This window comes from Leuciscus leuciscus (genome assembly GCF_965113295.1).
Source record: "Leuciscus leuciscus genome assembly, chromosome: 1".
Lineage (NCBI taxonomy): Eukaryota > Metazoa > Chordata > Actinopteri > Cypriniformes > Leuciscidae > Leuciscus > Leuciscus leuciscus.
The window spans coordinates 61,396,403-61,412,619 of NC_138725.1; the positions used below are offsets into that span (position 1 = coordinate 61,396,403).

Consider the following 16,217-nt stretch of genomic DNA (forward strand, 5'->3'; position numbering starts at 1 on the left):
ACACTAAAATAAAAGTGATTTGAATCTATTGAGTACTCCTGCCCTGAGAGCAGCGCGTAATACACTAAAATAAAAGTGATTTGAATCTATTGAGTACTCCTGCCCTGAGAGCAGCGCGTAATACACTAAAATAAAAGTGATTTGAATCTATTGAGTACTCCTGCCCTGAGAGCAGCATGTAATACACTAAAATAAAAGTGATTTGAATCTATTGAGTACTCCTGCCCTTAGAGCAGCGCGTAATACACTAAAATAAAAGTGATTTGAATCTATTGAGTACTCCTGCCCTGAGAGCAGCACGTAATACACTAAAATAAAAGTGATTTGAATCTATTGAGTAGTCCTGCCCTGAGAGCAGCGCGTAATACACTAAAATAACAGCAATTCGAATCTATACTCATGCCCTGAGAGCTCGTAATACACTAAAAATAACAGCAATTTGAATCTATACTCCTGCCCTGAGAGCTCGTAATACACTAAAAATAACAGCAATTTGAATCTATCGAGTAACGTTACTCCTGCCCTGAGAGCAGCGCGATCGCGGGAGATATATCATTTTGACCGTTGAAATATCGCGGAAAATTTGAACGAGTTCTGTTCTCGCACATCAATTTAACAGACAGCGAGGTAGCATTGGAAAAGCATGTTTTACACCAGTTACCCCATAAGCAGCTTTGTTTTGGTCGACTGATGAAACAGTCAAATCAAAATGCATACAATACGATATTTAGACGATGATTAGTTCTGTGCATTTTTAAATGTTCGCTTATTATCTTAGTAAACGTTAGAGGATGTTGAATTGTAACACAATATAGTTGTAAATTCACTTACCTTGCAATAAATGCGTTCTCCCACGAACATGTCTTTTATTCCGACTATTCTTCAAGAAATCCCTCCGCAGCGCATCTCAAATTCAAACGTCTAAACCCCGCCCTTGCTTCAGTTTCATTGGTTGAAGCTGTAAACCAATCATTTTCCTTTCTGCCCTCAGAACATGTTTGAGTAAGTAAAACTCCCATCTGCGCGCCTCAGGCGCGCCTCGAGCCGCGCGGAAAACGCGAGCATAGAACCGACGCCTATTTTTCACGCGACACCGACACGCAAGGCAAAATAGAATAGGAAAAGATGTTTGTATGTCATTTTGACATGAAAACATATTAATAAATGACATTTTGATGTTTGAAAGTTTAAGTTTTTACATAAATGCAGATATAAATGTAATAATAAAAAAAATTATCGATTTTCATTATCTTTTATTATAGGCTACGCAGTCTAATATCATAGAAGCTCCCCATCCTGTCACCCCAGACCCATACCCCCCCCACCCCCCCACCCCCCCCCCGTCCCGAATTTCAGCCAATCTCATCTGGTCACCCTACAGAGCCCCTAAAGTGACATGGTGGTGGAAAAAAATTAGGATGGAAGAATTATTTATTTATTTATTTTCAAAATCTTTTGCGTTCTATCGCAAGACGTTTGTGTCCCCTCGTGCAAAGATATTTGCGTTCCCTCGCAAAACCTGTTATGAGCTCGGACAAACACTTTCTGTTTAATGTCCCGGACCCGCTGGCAGTGTTTCAGACCTCCGTACGTAGGCCTAAACAAGGGAGCGGTTCTGTTTGAACGTGGACTCAAATATAAAGAAATGCGGTCATACTCAATGAGTTCAGTAAAGTTGGCAATATATTCACAGATTCGAATTTCCCGGATCAATAACTCGTGAGCTAAAACACAAATGACACATTTTTTCCCAGTCATAGTAACGTAGACAATGAGCTACGACCTAATTTTCCTCAAAACAAGCTTTATAATAATTGGTCTCTATGAGCTGGCGGCTGAGAGACAAGTCCAAAGGGACCGTCTGCAAAGTGCAAAACCCAAAACCCTTTTGCACATTTTAGCCTATATTATGCAAAATATTCAATAACTTAACTGTAACACTGTCACCAAATTCAGTTTACACATCACTGCTCTCCTGCTGGTTATACTATAGGCTACAACACTTGATATTTATGCATAATTTTAATGATTATTTATTATGAAACTAAATCAATGACTTTACGGTTATTATATAGCCTATATATTAGGCTATCATATATATATATAGGCTATCCATTTATATTAGGCAATGAAGCTTGTTTTGAGGAAAATTGGGTTGTAGCTCGATCGTTGTCTATGTTTCTATGACTGGAAATAGGTGTCATTTGTGTTTTAACAACGTTTAGCTGTTATATTATTGCAATATATTGCCAACTTTGCAGGGAATGCAAAGTTTCTCAGGGGAACGTAAAGGTTTTGCGAGAGAACTAAATAATTTTTACTAAGATTTGAAAAATCCCCAAATTTTTTCTCCCATCCCACATTTTTTTCCACCACCGTGTCGCTTTAGGCAGGGCTCCGTAGAACCTTGATGTTGTTTGTTCATGTTAATTTGTTTGTGAAAGAGGACAACAGTAGGCTAATAGTTATTAATGTCAGCATGCTAATTAAATCTTTTTTTAAGTATTACATACTGCTTTGAAAAACCATTTCCATTAAAAGGTTCTGGAAAATATTTGCATTCTGTGGACGAGCCAAAAAATTATATCCTTTCTCATCTGTTGTTTTTATGGTTTTATTTTTCACTGAGTTGCAAGAGATCATAATTATAGAGCATCCAGTCATTCCAGTAATGGTTGAATAAACCGCCTTTAGCGCAGGAGTGTATCTTTAATAAAGGCGGACCAAAAAGCAACCTTGAGTTTCGTTTCTGTGAGTGTCAGAGGGAGGCAACTCAACGTGGAGGAACCCGTCCACTTCCTGCTGTTCAAAAAATTCAGAAAATACGACAGCCCACTTCATGAAATCACTTGTTGAGAGAATTCCAGAATATGACTGACTGAGTGAGAACAGCGTTAGAAATAAAGGACATCAATGGATAAAAAGAGGAGGATGGAGAAACAAAACTGTAAGAAGAGACAGCTGAGGAGATCGTCCTCCCTCTGCACATCAGAGAAGAAGAAACAAGCCAAGAGACAAAAGTGCCCCAGTGAGTCTAAAGCATTTTTACTAATAAAATGACAAGACAGTATAATTAATCAGGCATGTTCTTTAAAATATGAAGTGGTGCACTTTAGGCTAACTGATTTGATTGTACTTGTTTCAGAATCGTCTGCAGGACAAAACAATTCTCAGCTTCCTGTTACATGTGGTTCTAAAGAGGGCATCTTGCATTTGAAGAAATATAATAACAGTAGGTGCAGAAACGTTTCTGTTAAAGAATGCAGTAATGTTTATGAGGAGCTAAGTTGTTGAATGTCTCAAGACTGTTATTATGGAGCATCTAACATCCAAAAGCTCTGAAACAAGTCATTCCAATAGTGGTTGAATAAACTCTTTCTGTCCTTAGAACAGGAGTGCATCTTCAGTGAAGGCCAGTGGTTCACGCCCACTGAGTTTGAGAGATTTGGAGAAAAGGACAGGAACAAAAAGTGGAAAACCAGCATCTTTAGCACTGGGATTTCACTCCAGAAACTCATAGAGGTATAAGATCGGTTTTAATAATTAATCAGTACTAACAGTTTCAACTAATACACTTGAGAGCAATTATAATTAGCATTTTTTTATTTTTTATCATGGCCTTGGTGATTAGTGGGTCAGAATTAATTTGAGAAATTCCAGTTAAATAACAGTTCCCTGATATAAAATGGACACAGGGAAGTCAACATAACACGAATTATGACATATTTAAATATGTTTATGACATATTATAACTTTGTGTTATTTTCTATTCATAGGATGGCTTTCTTTCATCTAAAAGCTTTAAAAAAAGCAAGGTTCAGGATGCAAAGGTTTGGCTGCTATTGGATGGTTGTTTAATTTGATGGAGGAGTTAACCTTTCTAGACCGAAGCTTTCAAATGTGACTTACTGTAAGTTAAGAGTGACCTAGATGTTCATCAACATTTCTCATTTTATGTTCTGCAGAAGAAAAAAAGCCCTGTGGGTTTGGAACAACAGGGTGAGAATTGTTTTTATTTAATAGAAAATAAATATTCCTTTAAATAAAATCTTACAACACTTATTCAGAAAGATATTTAAGAAAATATTTTGTTTCCTAAATGTTTGTGTATTTGTTGTAGAATCAGATGAGAAGATCAATGACAATCAAGATGATGACGACGATGATGATGATGGTGATGATAATGATGATGATGATGATGATGATGGTATTGACATGAGCGTGTTTAAAGGTCCTACCCTACCTGTTACCTGCGGTTCTGGCTCTGGCATCCTGCACAAATCTCGCTTTGCCAAAGGTGTGTGAGTGGGAATACTTTAATAATAATTACTATGATTATAAATATGTTGTCAGTGTTTTACATTTCTAGCTAGAAAATCTGTTTCTTAAGAAAGTTATCAGGTTTTCTCTTGCATATTGACAATGAATGTATAGTGCTTGTCTGCAGTGGTGCAGGACTTTAGCACACAGATTTGTCTTTATCTCAGGGCATTGTGGGAGATGTATAAGGACAAAAGATTTTTGGCTGAGCCCAGGGGATTTCATCAGATTTAACAAACCAGATGGAACATGGAGGAAAGACATTGTGGCCTATGGGATTCCTCTAGGAAAACTTATAATGGTAAAAAAAACAAAAACAAATTGTCATTGTGTCAGAAAAATTCACATTTAAAACACTGTGTTCTCACATTCTTTCCAGAAAAGAGTTTTGGAACTGCATATGATAAACTGTGATTGTGAGATTTGTGAAGAACCAGATCAATCCCTAGTAAGACATCATCATCTCACAATTACCATGTCAGAATATCAGCATGACCACCAAACTTTTCAGAATTCATTAAATGTTTTATGTCTTTATGAACTCTTGTCCCAGCAGAATGATGACGTGTGTTTCGTGTGTGATTCTGAGGGAGATCTCGTGTGTTGTGATGAATGTCCACGAGCTTTTCATTCACACTGTCACCTACCAGCTGTAGATGGAGACTCACCTGGGTGAGAGAGAGAGAAAACCTTTACCTGGTCTAAACAAGATAAACAGTTGACGTGTGTAATATTGTGTGTTTTGTCTGTACTGAAGCCAGTGGAGCTGCACATTCTGTGTGATAAAGAATATGGAGGATTCCAGTCGAAAGACCCAACAGGAGGTTTTGAGCAGTCCAGTCTCTCAGTACTCACTGGTAAAAAAAGATGTACTTCCTTTCTCCTTGTAGTCTTAGGCATCTTACATTACAGACATTGCAGTTTATTGCTCTGTTCACATCTGCAGTCCTCATGCCTCCTGCAGCAGGAATATGGCATGTTCACACAGGTGATCAGGGAGCCTCCAGCATCTTTCTCCTGGTGTTCTTCAGAGTTCATAGAAAGGTCTCTTTAGTGTCCTTAAAGGTACACTATGTTACTTTTGGCCTCTATAGTGGTTAAACAAACAAAACTATATGCATTTTGTATATTGATATACACTGATATTTTTTTAAGATGGAAGTTGCTTTCAGTTAAAACAGCTCAATGTGCATTTTAGTCTGGGACTAGACTTAAGCCTTGTCTGTGAAACCACCAGGCATTAGTGTCTTAAGCCCTATTTGGACGGGATTAACTTTACAAGGGTAGATGGAGTAATGTAATTTTACCACAGGACGTCTGTAATATTAATGGCCAATTCGCACAGGATAAGATATCTCAGTAAAACTAGCAGAAGTGGGAGGAGTAACTCGATTTACACACCGCCGTCACCCTCCTGTCGTCATGTGCGTATTATGTTGCTTCCTGATATCACGTGCCCAAACACATAACCTATATTTATAAAACAGTTATGTCCGGTCGAACAATGTATTAATTAACTTCATATTGGATTATGTTGGTAATAGGCACTTACCTAATGGTAAAAGATGTTTTGTACCTCTAACAAGTGCTTTCGATCTTCTTTCTGATCCGAATGATGTGTGGAAAACACTTGAGTTTTGCCACAGACTCGTCCCAGCGTCTAGAACGCAACTGAATGCTTTTTCAAGCATCTCCATACTTGAAAAACCGCGGGAAAATACTTTTAAACAGGAAATTATGAAATATTTACGTACATATTTACAGCGGGTCTATTCGCACGGGATTAGTATTATCTGAGGTCATTTTTCTGGACCTTTTTACTGAAAGTAAAATTCGCCGTAATCTTTACTGACATTGTCCGTAATGATTACTAAGATGGCACATTCAGACGGGACTAAAATCACAGAGAAGCTCTGGTAATTATTACTTTACCCCATCGTTTAGTGATTGACTCCTGTGTGATCGTTTAGAGATCCGATCACACATATCCTGGCAAAATGCAAATTGACACTTACATATTACATAAGGTTGCATTAAAGCTGCAGTCGGCAAGTCTGGCAGATTGGGTCGATTAGCCAAAATTTTGAATGTTTACAACTCTCATGCCCCTCCCCACTACCAGCGAGCACCCTCCCATCGAGGTCGTGCTCGTCAGTGCGTGCGTGTGTACCTGATTTTCTGTGAACGCGTCCGTCTCTTCAGCATCTATCAACACCATGGACTCGGAGGTAGGCTGCCCTGGCTAATCTATCCATAGATAGCAATAACCGAGGAATTGGAAGCTTGTTAGTAGATTTTCTCTCCGCCATCACGCTTCATGCAATCTCCAGGCGAACTTCAGGCATGGCGTGTGCATGTGATATTAACGTGCGCGAGTGAGGGGGGATCTGTGGCGTGTGCACGACCTGTGATTGACAGTCAGATCTCACACCCCCCTGCGCTGATTGGACCCGATGATCCGGGAGCGGTGGATTTTTGCAAAACAAATAACACGCTCCAGGTGGAGTTAGAAGCTCTGTTTTTTTTCTAAAACCATCTTATGTATGTTGTTCTGTTGGATTATAGTGTCAATTTCACTGAATATGATAAAAAAAAATTTTGCCGACGGCAGCTTTAACTGAAACATGTCTGATAACAGCGCTGTGTTTGGTGAGAGAAATGAGAAAAACAAGATTTTAAATAATATGTTTGATCAGGTGAGTAAACCATCATAGTGCAGTTTTGGAAGCAGAAAAAGTAAAGCATAACCTCATTTCATATTACTTGCGTAGCTGAATGGAGATTATAAAGGCTAAATTGAATTTACACCTTGATTTAATGCGATCAGCATCTGTTTTATAGTGATCTAATTTGAGTGGGTCTTGAACACCTGGCTTTTAATGTTGTCAAGTGTGATCATTCATGATACAGTGACAGATGACGCACACACACTACACTGTTTTAACACTTAGTCTGTTTTTTGTTTTTCCAGCACTGCCAGTGTTTGCTGTTACAACTGCTACATGACTGCATGACTGACCCCTGCACTAATGTAAATCTCATCTTTAGCAGCTTCATCTGTCTCTTTGCCATTATTTAAATGTCTTATATGTGATGTACATGCATGTGACGTCTGCACTGCTGGTGTTCAGGTTCCAGGATACAGTAAGGACATTTGTGGTCCCATGATGCTGGGCAGAGTGAAGCTGGAGCTGGAGAATAACGATTATAAAACAGTGCAAGAGTTTGTCTCAGATATTAGACACATTTTCAACAACTTTTGCACCTCCACTACAGTGAGTTTTACTTAAAATGTATGCAACTTTTTCCAATGTTGAAAGTCTCTTAACTTTTTTTTGCAATGTTGTCTTACAGTATATATCCTAAATTCTAATTCTGCCCTCCCTCTCTCTCTCCCTCCCTCCCTCTCTCTCTCCCTCTCTCTCTCTCTCTCCCTCTCTCCCTCTCTCCCTCCCTCCCTCTCTCCCTCCCTCCCTCTCTCCCTCTCTCCCTCTCTCTCTCCCTCTCTCCCTCTCTCTCTCTCTCTCTCTCTCTCTCTCTCTCTCTCTCTCTCTCTCTCTCTCTCTCTGTAGGATAATGACTCCAGTAGAATGACCTCTAGGCTGAAGGAAGTATTCAAGAAGGAGTTTAAAACAGTCTTCAAGCTCCAATAACATCATGCTGTGGGTTGAATTTGTTTCTACACCCACTGTAAAAATTTTGAATTTGGGCGGGTGGACAAAATTTTGGCTGGTTTGGCAGTTTTCAAGCATCAAAATATTATAGTCTAATTGGTTAATAAACAAAACTCAAGTGTGTATGTACTCCATAAAAGCAGTCATCATGACACACAGAGGCACACGCAGAGTCAGCTGGCGTTGGTGTTGTTGACGTCGCAGACGACCACGCACTTTTAGCCAATCAGCGATTAGCAGGCAGACGTGATAGGCTGAAGGTTTTGTAGCGTGATAACTTGTAGCTGTATTCAAGATCGCTATGCCAAAGTGGCATAAATATACAGTAAGATGTATCTACTGTAAAAAGTGGGAGAGTGACCCAACTCTCAAAACGTGGATTAGCCTACACCTGTGGTGGGAGATTACTCCAAGGCTCTTTATAAATATAACTAACTCTGAGAGCACAGTTGAAGGACTATGGGACTATGACTTTTGTCCATCATCGTGTGTGCACACGGATCAGGACATCTGCAACTTTTAAACCATAGACCAGGGGAGGCAAAGTTGGTCCTGGAGAGCCTCAGTCCTGCAGTTTAGCTCCAACCCTGATAAAAAACTCACCTGTCTGTATCTTTCTAGCAACCCTTCAGACCTTGATTAGCTTGTTCGTGTGTGTTTGATCAGGGTTGGAGCTGAACTCTGCAGGACAGAGACTCGCCAGGACTGAAGTTAACCTACCCTGGTCTAGACTGCACTCTACTCGTCCCCGACAGCTGCTGAAAGAGGTTTGAATAAACGTTTTTTACCATGCCTCAGAGAAAAACACTATTTTGTCAAGTGGTTAACATAACATAATCAGATGCAGCTTTATTTTGGTACGTATCATGGTACTCACGGAAAATCAAGAAAAAAGTGATTCAAACTAGACTAACTGTGTTGAACTATATAACAATGATTAGTTTTCTGTCTGTAAGTATATCCAAACAGTTGTTCCCTTGTCTAATAAAACATATATCAAAGCGTTTTTGGTGTTTCCATGGTTTCTGAAAAATCAAGGGTTTCGCAGGTATTGATAGGCGACACAATGACTGTCTGTGTCCTGGTAAAAATTGCTTATTTCTCTGGATTACATTTTTTTTTTGGAAACATCTGGGATAATGTAGGTACACATGTCAACAAAATATATAACACTGTTCTAGTGGTTTTTGGATATTTTAATCCAAAAATCGTACATATTGCACCTTAAAAAAGTTTTTTAAAAAGTCACTTGTTTATGTAAATTAACAGTGTCCAACAGCGACACCCGCAGAGGAAGCTACAGCGGGAGGTGTACCTCATTTGTCCATGCGGTGGGGTTAAGTGGGGGGTAATTGAGAATGAATGGGGGAAAGTCACGTGAAAGGAGGCAAAGGGCCCTATCTTGCACCCAGCGCAATTGACTTTGTACACAGACGCATGTATCATTCCTATTTTGCACCCGATGCACAGCGGACTTTTCCCTCAACAGACGCACGTCGGTAAATTAGGGAATGAACTTGCGCTCCTGGGGGCGGTTCAGCGAAAAGAGGAGGCATGTTCTGGCACAAATGTTCCCTGGTGCTATTTTGCAGTTTCAGAAAACAATTCTGCCACAGACCAGGAAAAACCTAGTCTTAAGTGAATGGCACGTTATTCAGATGCTATTTTTAAGGGTGCATGCTTGGCCATAATGTTGCGAGTGCACAACGCGCATACACTTTGCTTATCTCATCTACACAGACTCAGCAGTTCCCATTTTTGCAAACCATACTGTACATAATTACAAGGAAAAATATTACCACACGAGGGAAATATTGTGGTGTCCATGAAGATGTGAAAAAATAGGCATAAATCTAGCTTACACATTTACCCAAATTATTCAGGATATTATTATATTATATATATTATTATATTATTATATATAAATATTATTAATTTGGGTGGGTTTCTCCCATCCCTATACAATGTCACTTCTCTGTCTTTTATGGGCCTGACGAGAACGTCGGTCTCCTCAGCTGTGAACCGCTTCTGGGGTGCACCTGGCAAATCCGCCATTATAATAGCAACCCGCCATGGCACAAGCGTGCCTGCTTTTAAAGGGAATTTGAGATGACACTCTGATTGGTTTATTGCACGTTACGCCCAAACCACACCTATGAGTAATGTAGCTACTTCAGACCAACCCATTTTAGATTTGCGTTGAGGCGCAAGAGTCATTTATCCTGCCGGTATAATAGCGACAGCGCCCGAGATCCGCCCACAAAGTTACTTGCGTTTCGTGTTTGATACTTGCGTTTCAGATCGTTACAATATTTATTGATTGGACATGATTGGTTTGTGCAAAAAATTTTGCGTCTTGTTTTCATGCGCATTCTCGAATTGGCCTGAATGAAGATAATGATGGCGTGGATAGTTCACCCAAAAATTCTAATTAGCCCATGATTTAAAACTTTATAGACTAAAATAACTAGCTTCCGACAGAAGGCCTACGCAAGTCGATTTACGCCAAAAGAGTAACACTTGACGATGTGTGACGTAGGATATAGGAGTAGCTAGTTATTTTAGTCGATAAAGTTTTAAATATGTATATTTTTCTTACACAACCACATCGCTTCACTTCAGAAGCCTTTATTAACCCCCCTGAGCCGTGTGGAGGACTTTTATCATGGATGGGTGCACTTTGATGGACTTTATAAAGCTTGGAAGAGTTTTCAACTCAACTTTATTTATATAGCACCACTAAAAACAACAATTGTTGACCAAGGTGCTGTACACTATATCAGATATCAAATTATAAGCCAAAGAAAAATGATAGGTTTTGAGTTTTGCTTTAAATTCATGCAGTGTAGAGGCAGTTCTAATAAAATCAGGTAGGCTGTTCCAAAGCTTTGGTGCAGCAACGGCAAAAGCTTGATCTCCTCTCGTACCTCCTCTCTTCCTCCCGAGGAATGTTTAACAGTCTCTGGTTGGATGACCTAAGAGACTTTCCAGGAATGAAATAAAATCCTTGTTGAAATAAAAGCATGAATCACCCTTTCAAAGTCCTTAAAAGAAAGAAATGGTTTAACTTTAGCTAGGACTCTGAGATGAAAAAAACTGGTTTTGACTGTCATACTAATCTGTTTGTCCAATTTGAGAGCACTATCGAAAAACACGCCCAAATTCTTCACTAATGGTTTCACACATGGAGATAAAAGGCCAAAATTTAAGCAAAGGGAGCTAGCGGCTTCTGATAATAGTCTGTAAAGACTATATCTCAGTTTGCCTTCATTAAGGTGTAGAAAATGTAGGGACATCCAGGCCTTTACCTCTGCTAGACAAGCCAAAAGAGTATCTAAATCCATGTTATTTGATCCCGGGGCAAATATATTTGGGTATCGTCAGCATAACTGTGAAAGGAGATGCCATGTTTCCTAAGAATCGACCCTAGTGGAAGCATATACAAGGAGAATAAAATCAGAGCAAGAATAGAACCTTGAGGGACTCCACACGTAAGCGGCGCTGCATTTGAAGAAAACTCACCAATACTAACAGAGAACCTTCTACTACTCAAATAGGATCGAAACCATTTAACGGCATATCCCCGAATGCCCACCCAGTGCTCCAAACGTGAGATGAGGACAGAGTGGTCAATAGTGTCAAATGCTGCACTCAAATTCAACAGAACTAACACAGCAGACTTGCCAGAGTCAAGGGTCAGTAAACTATCGTTTAAAACTTTAACCAGTGCTGTTTCTGTCGAATGGTTTTTCTTAAAACGTGATTGGAACACCTAAAAAATCTTGTTTTTATTCAGAAAGCTTTGTAGTTGGTGAAGCACTATTTTCTCTAAAATTTTAGATACAAAAGAAAGATTTGAGACTGGCCTAAAATTTGTTAGAACTGTCAGATCTAAATTTGGCTTTTTGAGAAGTGGATGGACAATGGCATGCTTCATGTCATCTGGTACTGTTGCCGCTTCAAGGCAGCTGTTCATGATCATTTGAACAATAGTTGACCCAATCACCTATTTTGTTTGTTGAAATTTGTTTAAAAAAACGTGGGGGCAGAACGTCATGGGGGGATCCTGAAGGTTTGAGATTGCCTACAATGTAAAGCAGGCAGAGTGACAGGCTCAAAATGACTCAGGATACTAGTGCAAAGTGGCGGGACAGAAGAGTCAAGAGATACAGTGGAGATATTTAGCCATATTTAGAGATATTGATCACTTATCTTATCCACAATTTTTTTTAGAAATGTGTCACACATAGCCTGAGACTCTGTGGGGAAAAGACCAACAGAGGGGTTAACAGCAGCATTTATGGTGTAAAAAAGAACTCTTGGATTGTGATGATGTTTTTCAATCAGATCAGAGAAGTAGTCAAGTCAAGTTTATTTGTATAGCGCTTTTCACAATACAGATTGTATCAAAGCAGCTTCACAGTATTAAATTAAAATAATACAACAAAGTTTGTTTCAAGAGGAATTTATTGATTGATAAAATTAGATTAATATCCCCAAAATATCCCCAACTGAGCAAGCCAAAGGCAACAGTGGCAAGGAACCGAAAAACTCCATCAAGTGACCTAATGGTGTCCTAAAACTCCATCAGGTGACCTAATGGAGAAAAAAAACCTTGGGAGAACCCAGGCTCAGTCGGGGGCCAGTTCTCCTCTGGGATTTATGAGCTAGAGGCCGGATTGTAGTTTGATCTGTAGGATTATATGAATGCCTGGCTGAAGAGATGCGACTTTAATCTAGTTTTAAACTGGGAGAGCGAGTCTGAGCAACAAACAGTATCAAACAAAGTACTTAAACTTTGCTATTTTCACCACATTCTGATATTGTATCAAATTGTCCCTTAGTATTTCATATGAGACTTGCAGCTTGTCCGACTGTATTTGTCTGAAAGAAGACACCTAGAATGACTTGAGGATGAGTAAATCATGGGCTTATTTTCGTTTTTGGGTGAACTATCGCTTTAATGGGAAGACTAATTAAAAAGTAGGTAAAACTCATTTCACCGCATTATGTACTGTATACCACATATATAATCTTTGGAACAATGAAAGAACTGGGATTATGAAATGTTGAATTGATCAAGTTTTACTTGTATGATTTGTCACCACACCTGACACAAACCAATATTTTATGTTAAATTGTGAGGAGTGTTTGTTTAAATTTAAATGATCTTTTGTTATATATAAAGATTTTTTAAAGGCTAAGTGATCAGGGCATTGGCAGATCTACAGAAAGGTGTGCTTTAGGCGGAGCAAGGAAAAGGAAAGGAGACTATAGACTGTGTTTGTGTGTACATACTCGACTATGCATAAAAGAGAGAGGGAACTTGACAAACAGACAGTATGGTGAGTAAATTGATTATTAGTAATTCCAATTTCATTGTCGTTTTTCTGATGTTGTTGATGTTGAACTACAAGGGTATTGTATGTATGAGAGCAGGTTGTAACTGCATTCTGGGCCGTGGAGCACTGGTCGATCTACGTCGTTGAGTTGTAGCGGGCCTGGGTCGTGAAATTGTGGTGGACCTGGACCATGGAGCAGTGGCAGACAGGCCAGGTCTGTGGAGCAGTGGAGGGCCAAGCTCTACATCTGCTGGAGCTTGACGTGACTTGGCTCACCACAGGCGAGACATCCGCGATCTCCTTGCCTGTCTTTCTGTATTCCGGCCCATTCAATCATTCCTGCCATATAGAAATGGACAATAAGGCCCGTCGAGTACCAAGCTCCCGTCTCGGGCAATGCTGCCCTCTTCCCGCGCAGGAATGCTCTTCCTTCAGCATCAGGCCGCCGCAACAGGCCCTCAGCAAGCTGCACCACAGATTCAGTCCCGGCCAGCTCACACTCTCCACCCCCACCGGCTTACAATACTGTAAGAGCACAGCCCAAATCCTTCTTGTTTTCTGCCCCGGTTGAATTTTTTCGCTATATCACAAGCACAGTCTATACTCATTTTTGATTGTGGGAATACATGTTTTAAACTGTTTCTGTACAACTGCTTCCTCGTACTGTATTTATTTCTTGAATTTAAACCCACAGCTTCACTATTGGTAAAGAGATACTGCACAGATTGGTCGGAAAAATTCATACATGCATTCGTTCTCACTAATGCATTCAAATAAATGTACTCTTACCATTCCACTTCATCTGATCTGATTGTTTAGTGATTTCATTAATTGTTTAGAGATCCTTTAGTGATTGTTGAACACAATTGAATAAATTCAAGGCGCACATTTTTATTATGCAAGCTCTTCTTCTTTTACAAATGAATGTGCGTGTGCCACTCAAACCAATATATAAAAGGATCAAACGGTCATCTTTCTGACTGTATTTGCTGTTTGATGATCATCAAACAATGATTACAGAATCAAACTAAAGTGTCAGAGGTAAATATACGCAGGTTATTATGTGTTTTAGGTTTTTCATCATGTAAGAGTGTTATCAATTTGAGAAAACCTCAACCTACTCAAGGGTTACCTAAGCAGTATCCAATTTTTCCACAAACTAATTTCCTCAGAAATAACCAATTCATATACTGTAAATCTCTCATCAAAGGTATCCAAACAACTCAACCCACCCGTCCAGACACCAGACAATAACTTTAGAAATACTCACCAAATGTATCTCCACCATCTGCCGAGGCTTCCACTCCATCAATACCATCTGCACATTTGACGCAATGTTCATTTTGGCTTTTTCCGCTTTCCTCAGATGCTCAGAACTCATCATCACATCCAGCTTTAATCCAAAAGTCCATCCCACAATCTCAGATTTATCAGTACTAGACGACGAAACCATATCTTACTTCATAAAGTAAAGTAAGACAGATCTCCTATCACCAATTCAACAGTAACCAATCCCTCTTAGTCTACCTTTATTTCAGAAGCTCACAGGCAAAACTCCCATCCGACCCACTCTTTGCAAAGGACTCCAATCGCCCCATCACGTTTCTGGTTCCATAGACACCTTAAGTCAATTATTTTCTCCAATCCGGCATCCCATCTTCAGCATCAGCATGTTCCCATACACCCAAACCTACAGGCTCACCTTGTCCACTTTAACACCATCAATCCACTAAATAGTGGAAATATTTCCATTCTAACTGCCACAGCAGCATCCACCAATGCACTTCGGCAAGAACCAACTTCACTATTCAACTGCCGCAACAGCAATACTACCTCAGCTCTCAATCCAAATTATTTCACCACCTCAGTTTTCTCTGGAAAATTCTCCACTGCCGCAGCAGTGGTGTTTTCTTACGCTCCCCAAAACACATTGTGAAATTCACACTGTGAATTCTAATCTTTGCTATTTTCCTATTTTTCAGAGACATCTAAAGAATCAATACCATACATTACTGGAGAAATTCAGTGAGATTCAGTGGGTTAATGTATTTTTCAAATGTTACAATTTGAAAACTGACATAAAACGGTATATTGTTACAATATGTGTTATATTGTCTTTCAATTTCTTGTGTAGTCTATACCAGGCCAGACCAATATACAACCATTGTATTATTATTATTATTATTATTTTACTGATTTATACCATGAAACTGATTTATACTACCCATTTACACTTACACATACCTACCACATACATACACATTCTGTATTAAAATTCCTCTATTCTCAGGAAAAAGGGACTGCATTTAAAATAATGGAGAAATGATCTCCCCTCCAATATTTGAGCAAAGGGGTGGAAAATAAGCATACAAGAGCTGGAAAACAAGTATATTATGCCAAGGCAAAACCCTCAAGAGTCTCATGGAGGTGAGAACAAAAAGAGATTAGCTAATGTGCTAATATGTCTCTGTACTTGAATACATTTAGCCAAAAAATGAAACAGTATCCTTTCAATTCTGTGACTTAATTTATATTCTTTAAAAAATGTACTTTATTTTCTCTGTGCTTTTCTAACCTTGTTTAATTTTCTTTTCAGATGGAAATCTTGAAGATACCTAAAATTAAGGGAAAATTATATGTCCCATCCATCATTTATTCAGCATTTTCAATGACTCTGTATACTGAGCTCATAAATCGACTAATTTTGTTCCACTTTAAAAAAGTATGTCTATGAATGGAGTGTTTAAGTGTATTAGTAAAGCTTCCCTACTAAATTACCTTGTTACCTTCACATTGTCACCATTATGTTCTGTTCATAGACTTTCAGTTTGTTTTCATTCAACACCTGTGTTTCCCTATCTGTTTCCCATCTGTTACCATG

General features: G+C 39.2%; 2 protein-coding genes across 7 annotated transcripts in view; both read left to right on the forward strand.

Annotated features, from left to right (window-relative positions):
• Positions 1-15,872, forward strand: part of LOC309495743 (uncharacterized protein) — a 58,603-nt gene extending 42,731 nt beyond the window's left edge. Inside the window, exon 7 of the mRNA XM_082165572.1 lies at positions 15,627-15,872. Coding sequence (XP_082021698.1) covers positions 15,627-15,646 — 20 coding nt within the window. The 3' untranslated portion in view covers positions 15,647-15,872. The remainder of the gene's footprint in view (positions 1-15,626) is intronic.
• LOC309495592 (nuclear body protein SP140-like protein) lies at positions 2,537-9,000 on the forward strand. 6 transcript variants are annotated; one of them, XR_014204722.1, is made up of 14 exons: positions 2,537-3,028; positions 3,146-3,232; positions 3,389-3,522; positions 3,777-3,830; positions 3,966-3,999; positions 4,121-4,297; positions 4,488-4,621; positions 4,700-4,768; positions 4,874-4,992; positions 5,078-5,177; positions 7,292-7,351; positions 7,452-7,613; positions 7,893-7,982; positions 8,661-9,000. XR_014204722.1 is itself a non-coding variant. In XM_082165390.1 (14 exons), exons 1-13 carry the CDS (start codon positions 2,914-2,916, stop codon positions 7,971-7,973), a joined length of 1,308 nt encoding a protein of 435 aa, XP_082021516.1. In that variant the 5' UTR covers positions 2,707-2,913; the 3' UTR covers positions 7,974-7,982; positions 8,661-9,000. The 6 variants fall into 6 exon arrangements, 5 of the variants coding, with proteins under 5 accessions (XP_082021519.1, XP_082021520.1, XP_082021518.1 ...); XM_082165390.1 differs by having other exon boundaries at positions 2,707-3,028; positions 7,452-7,595; XM_082165393.1 differs by having other exon boundaries at positions 7,893-9,000.
• Positions 15,873-16,217: the final 345 nt, after the last annotated feature.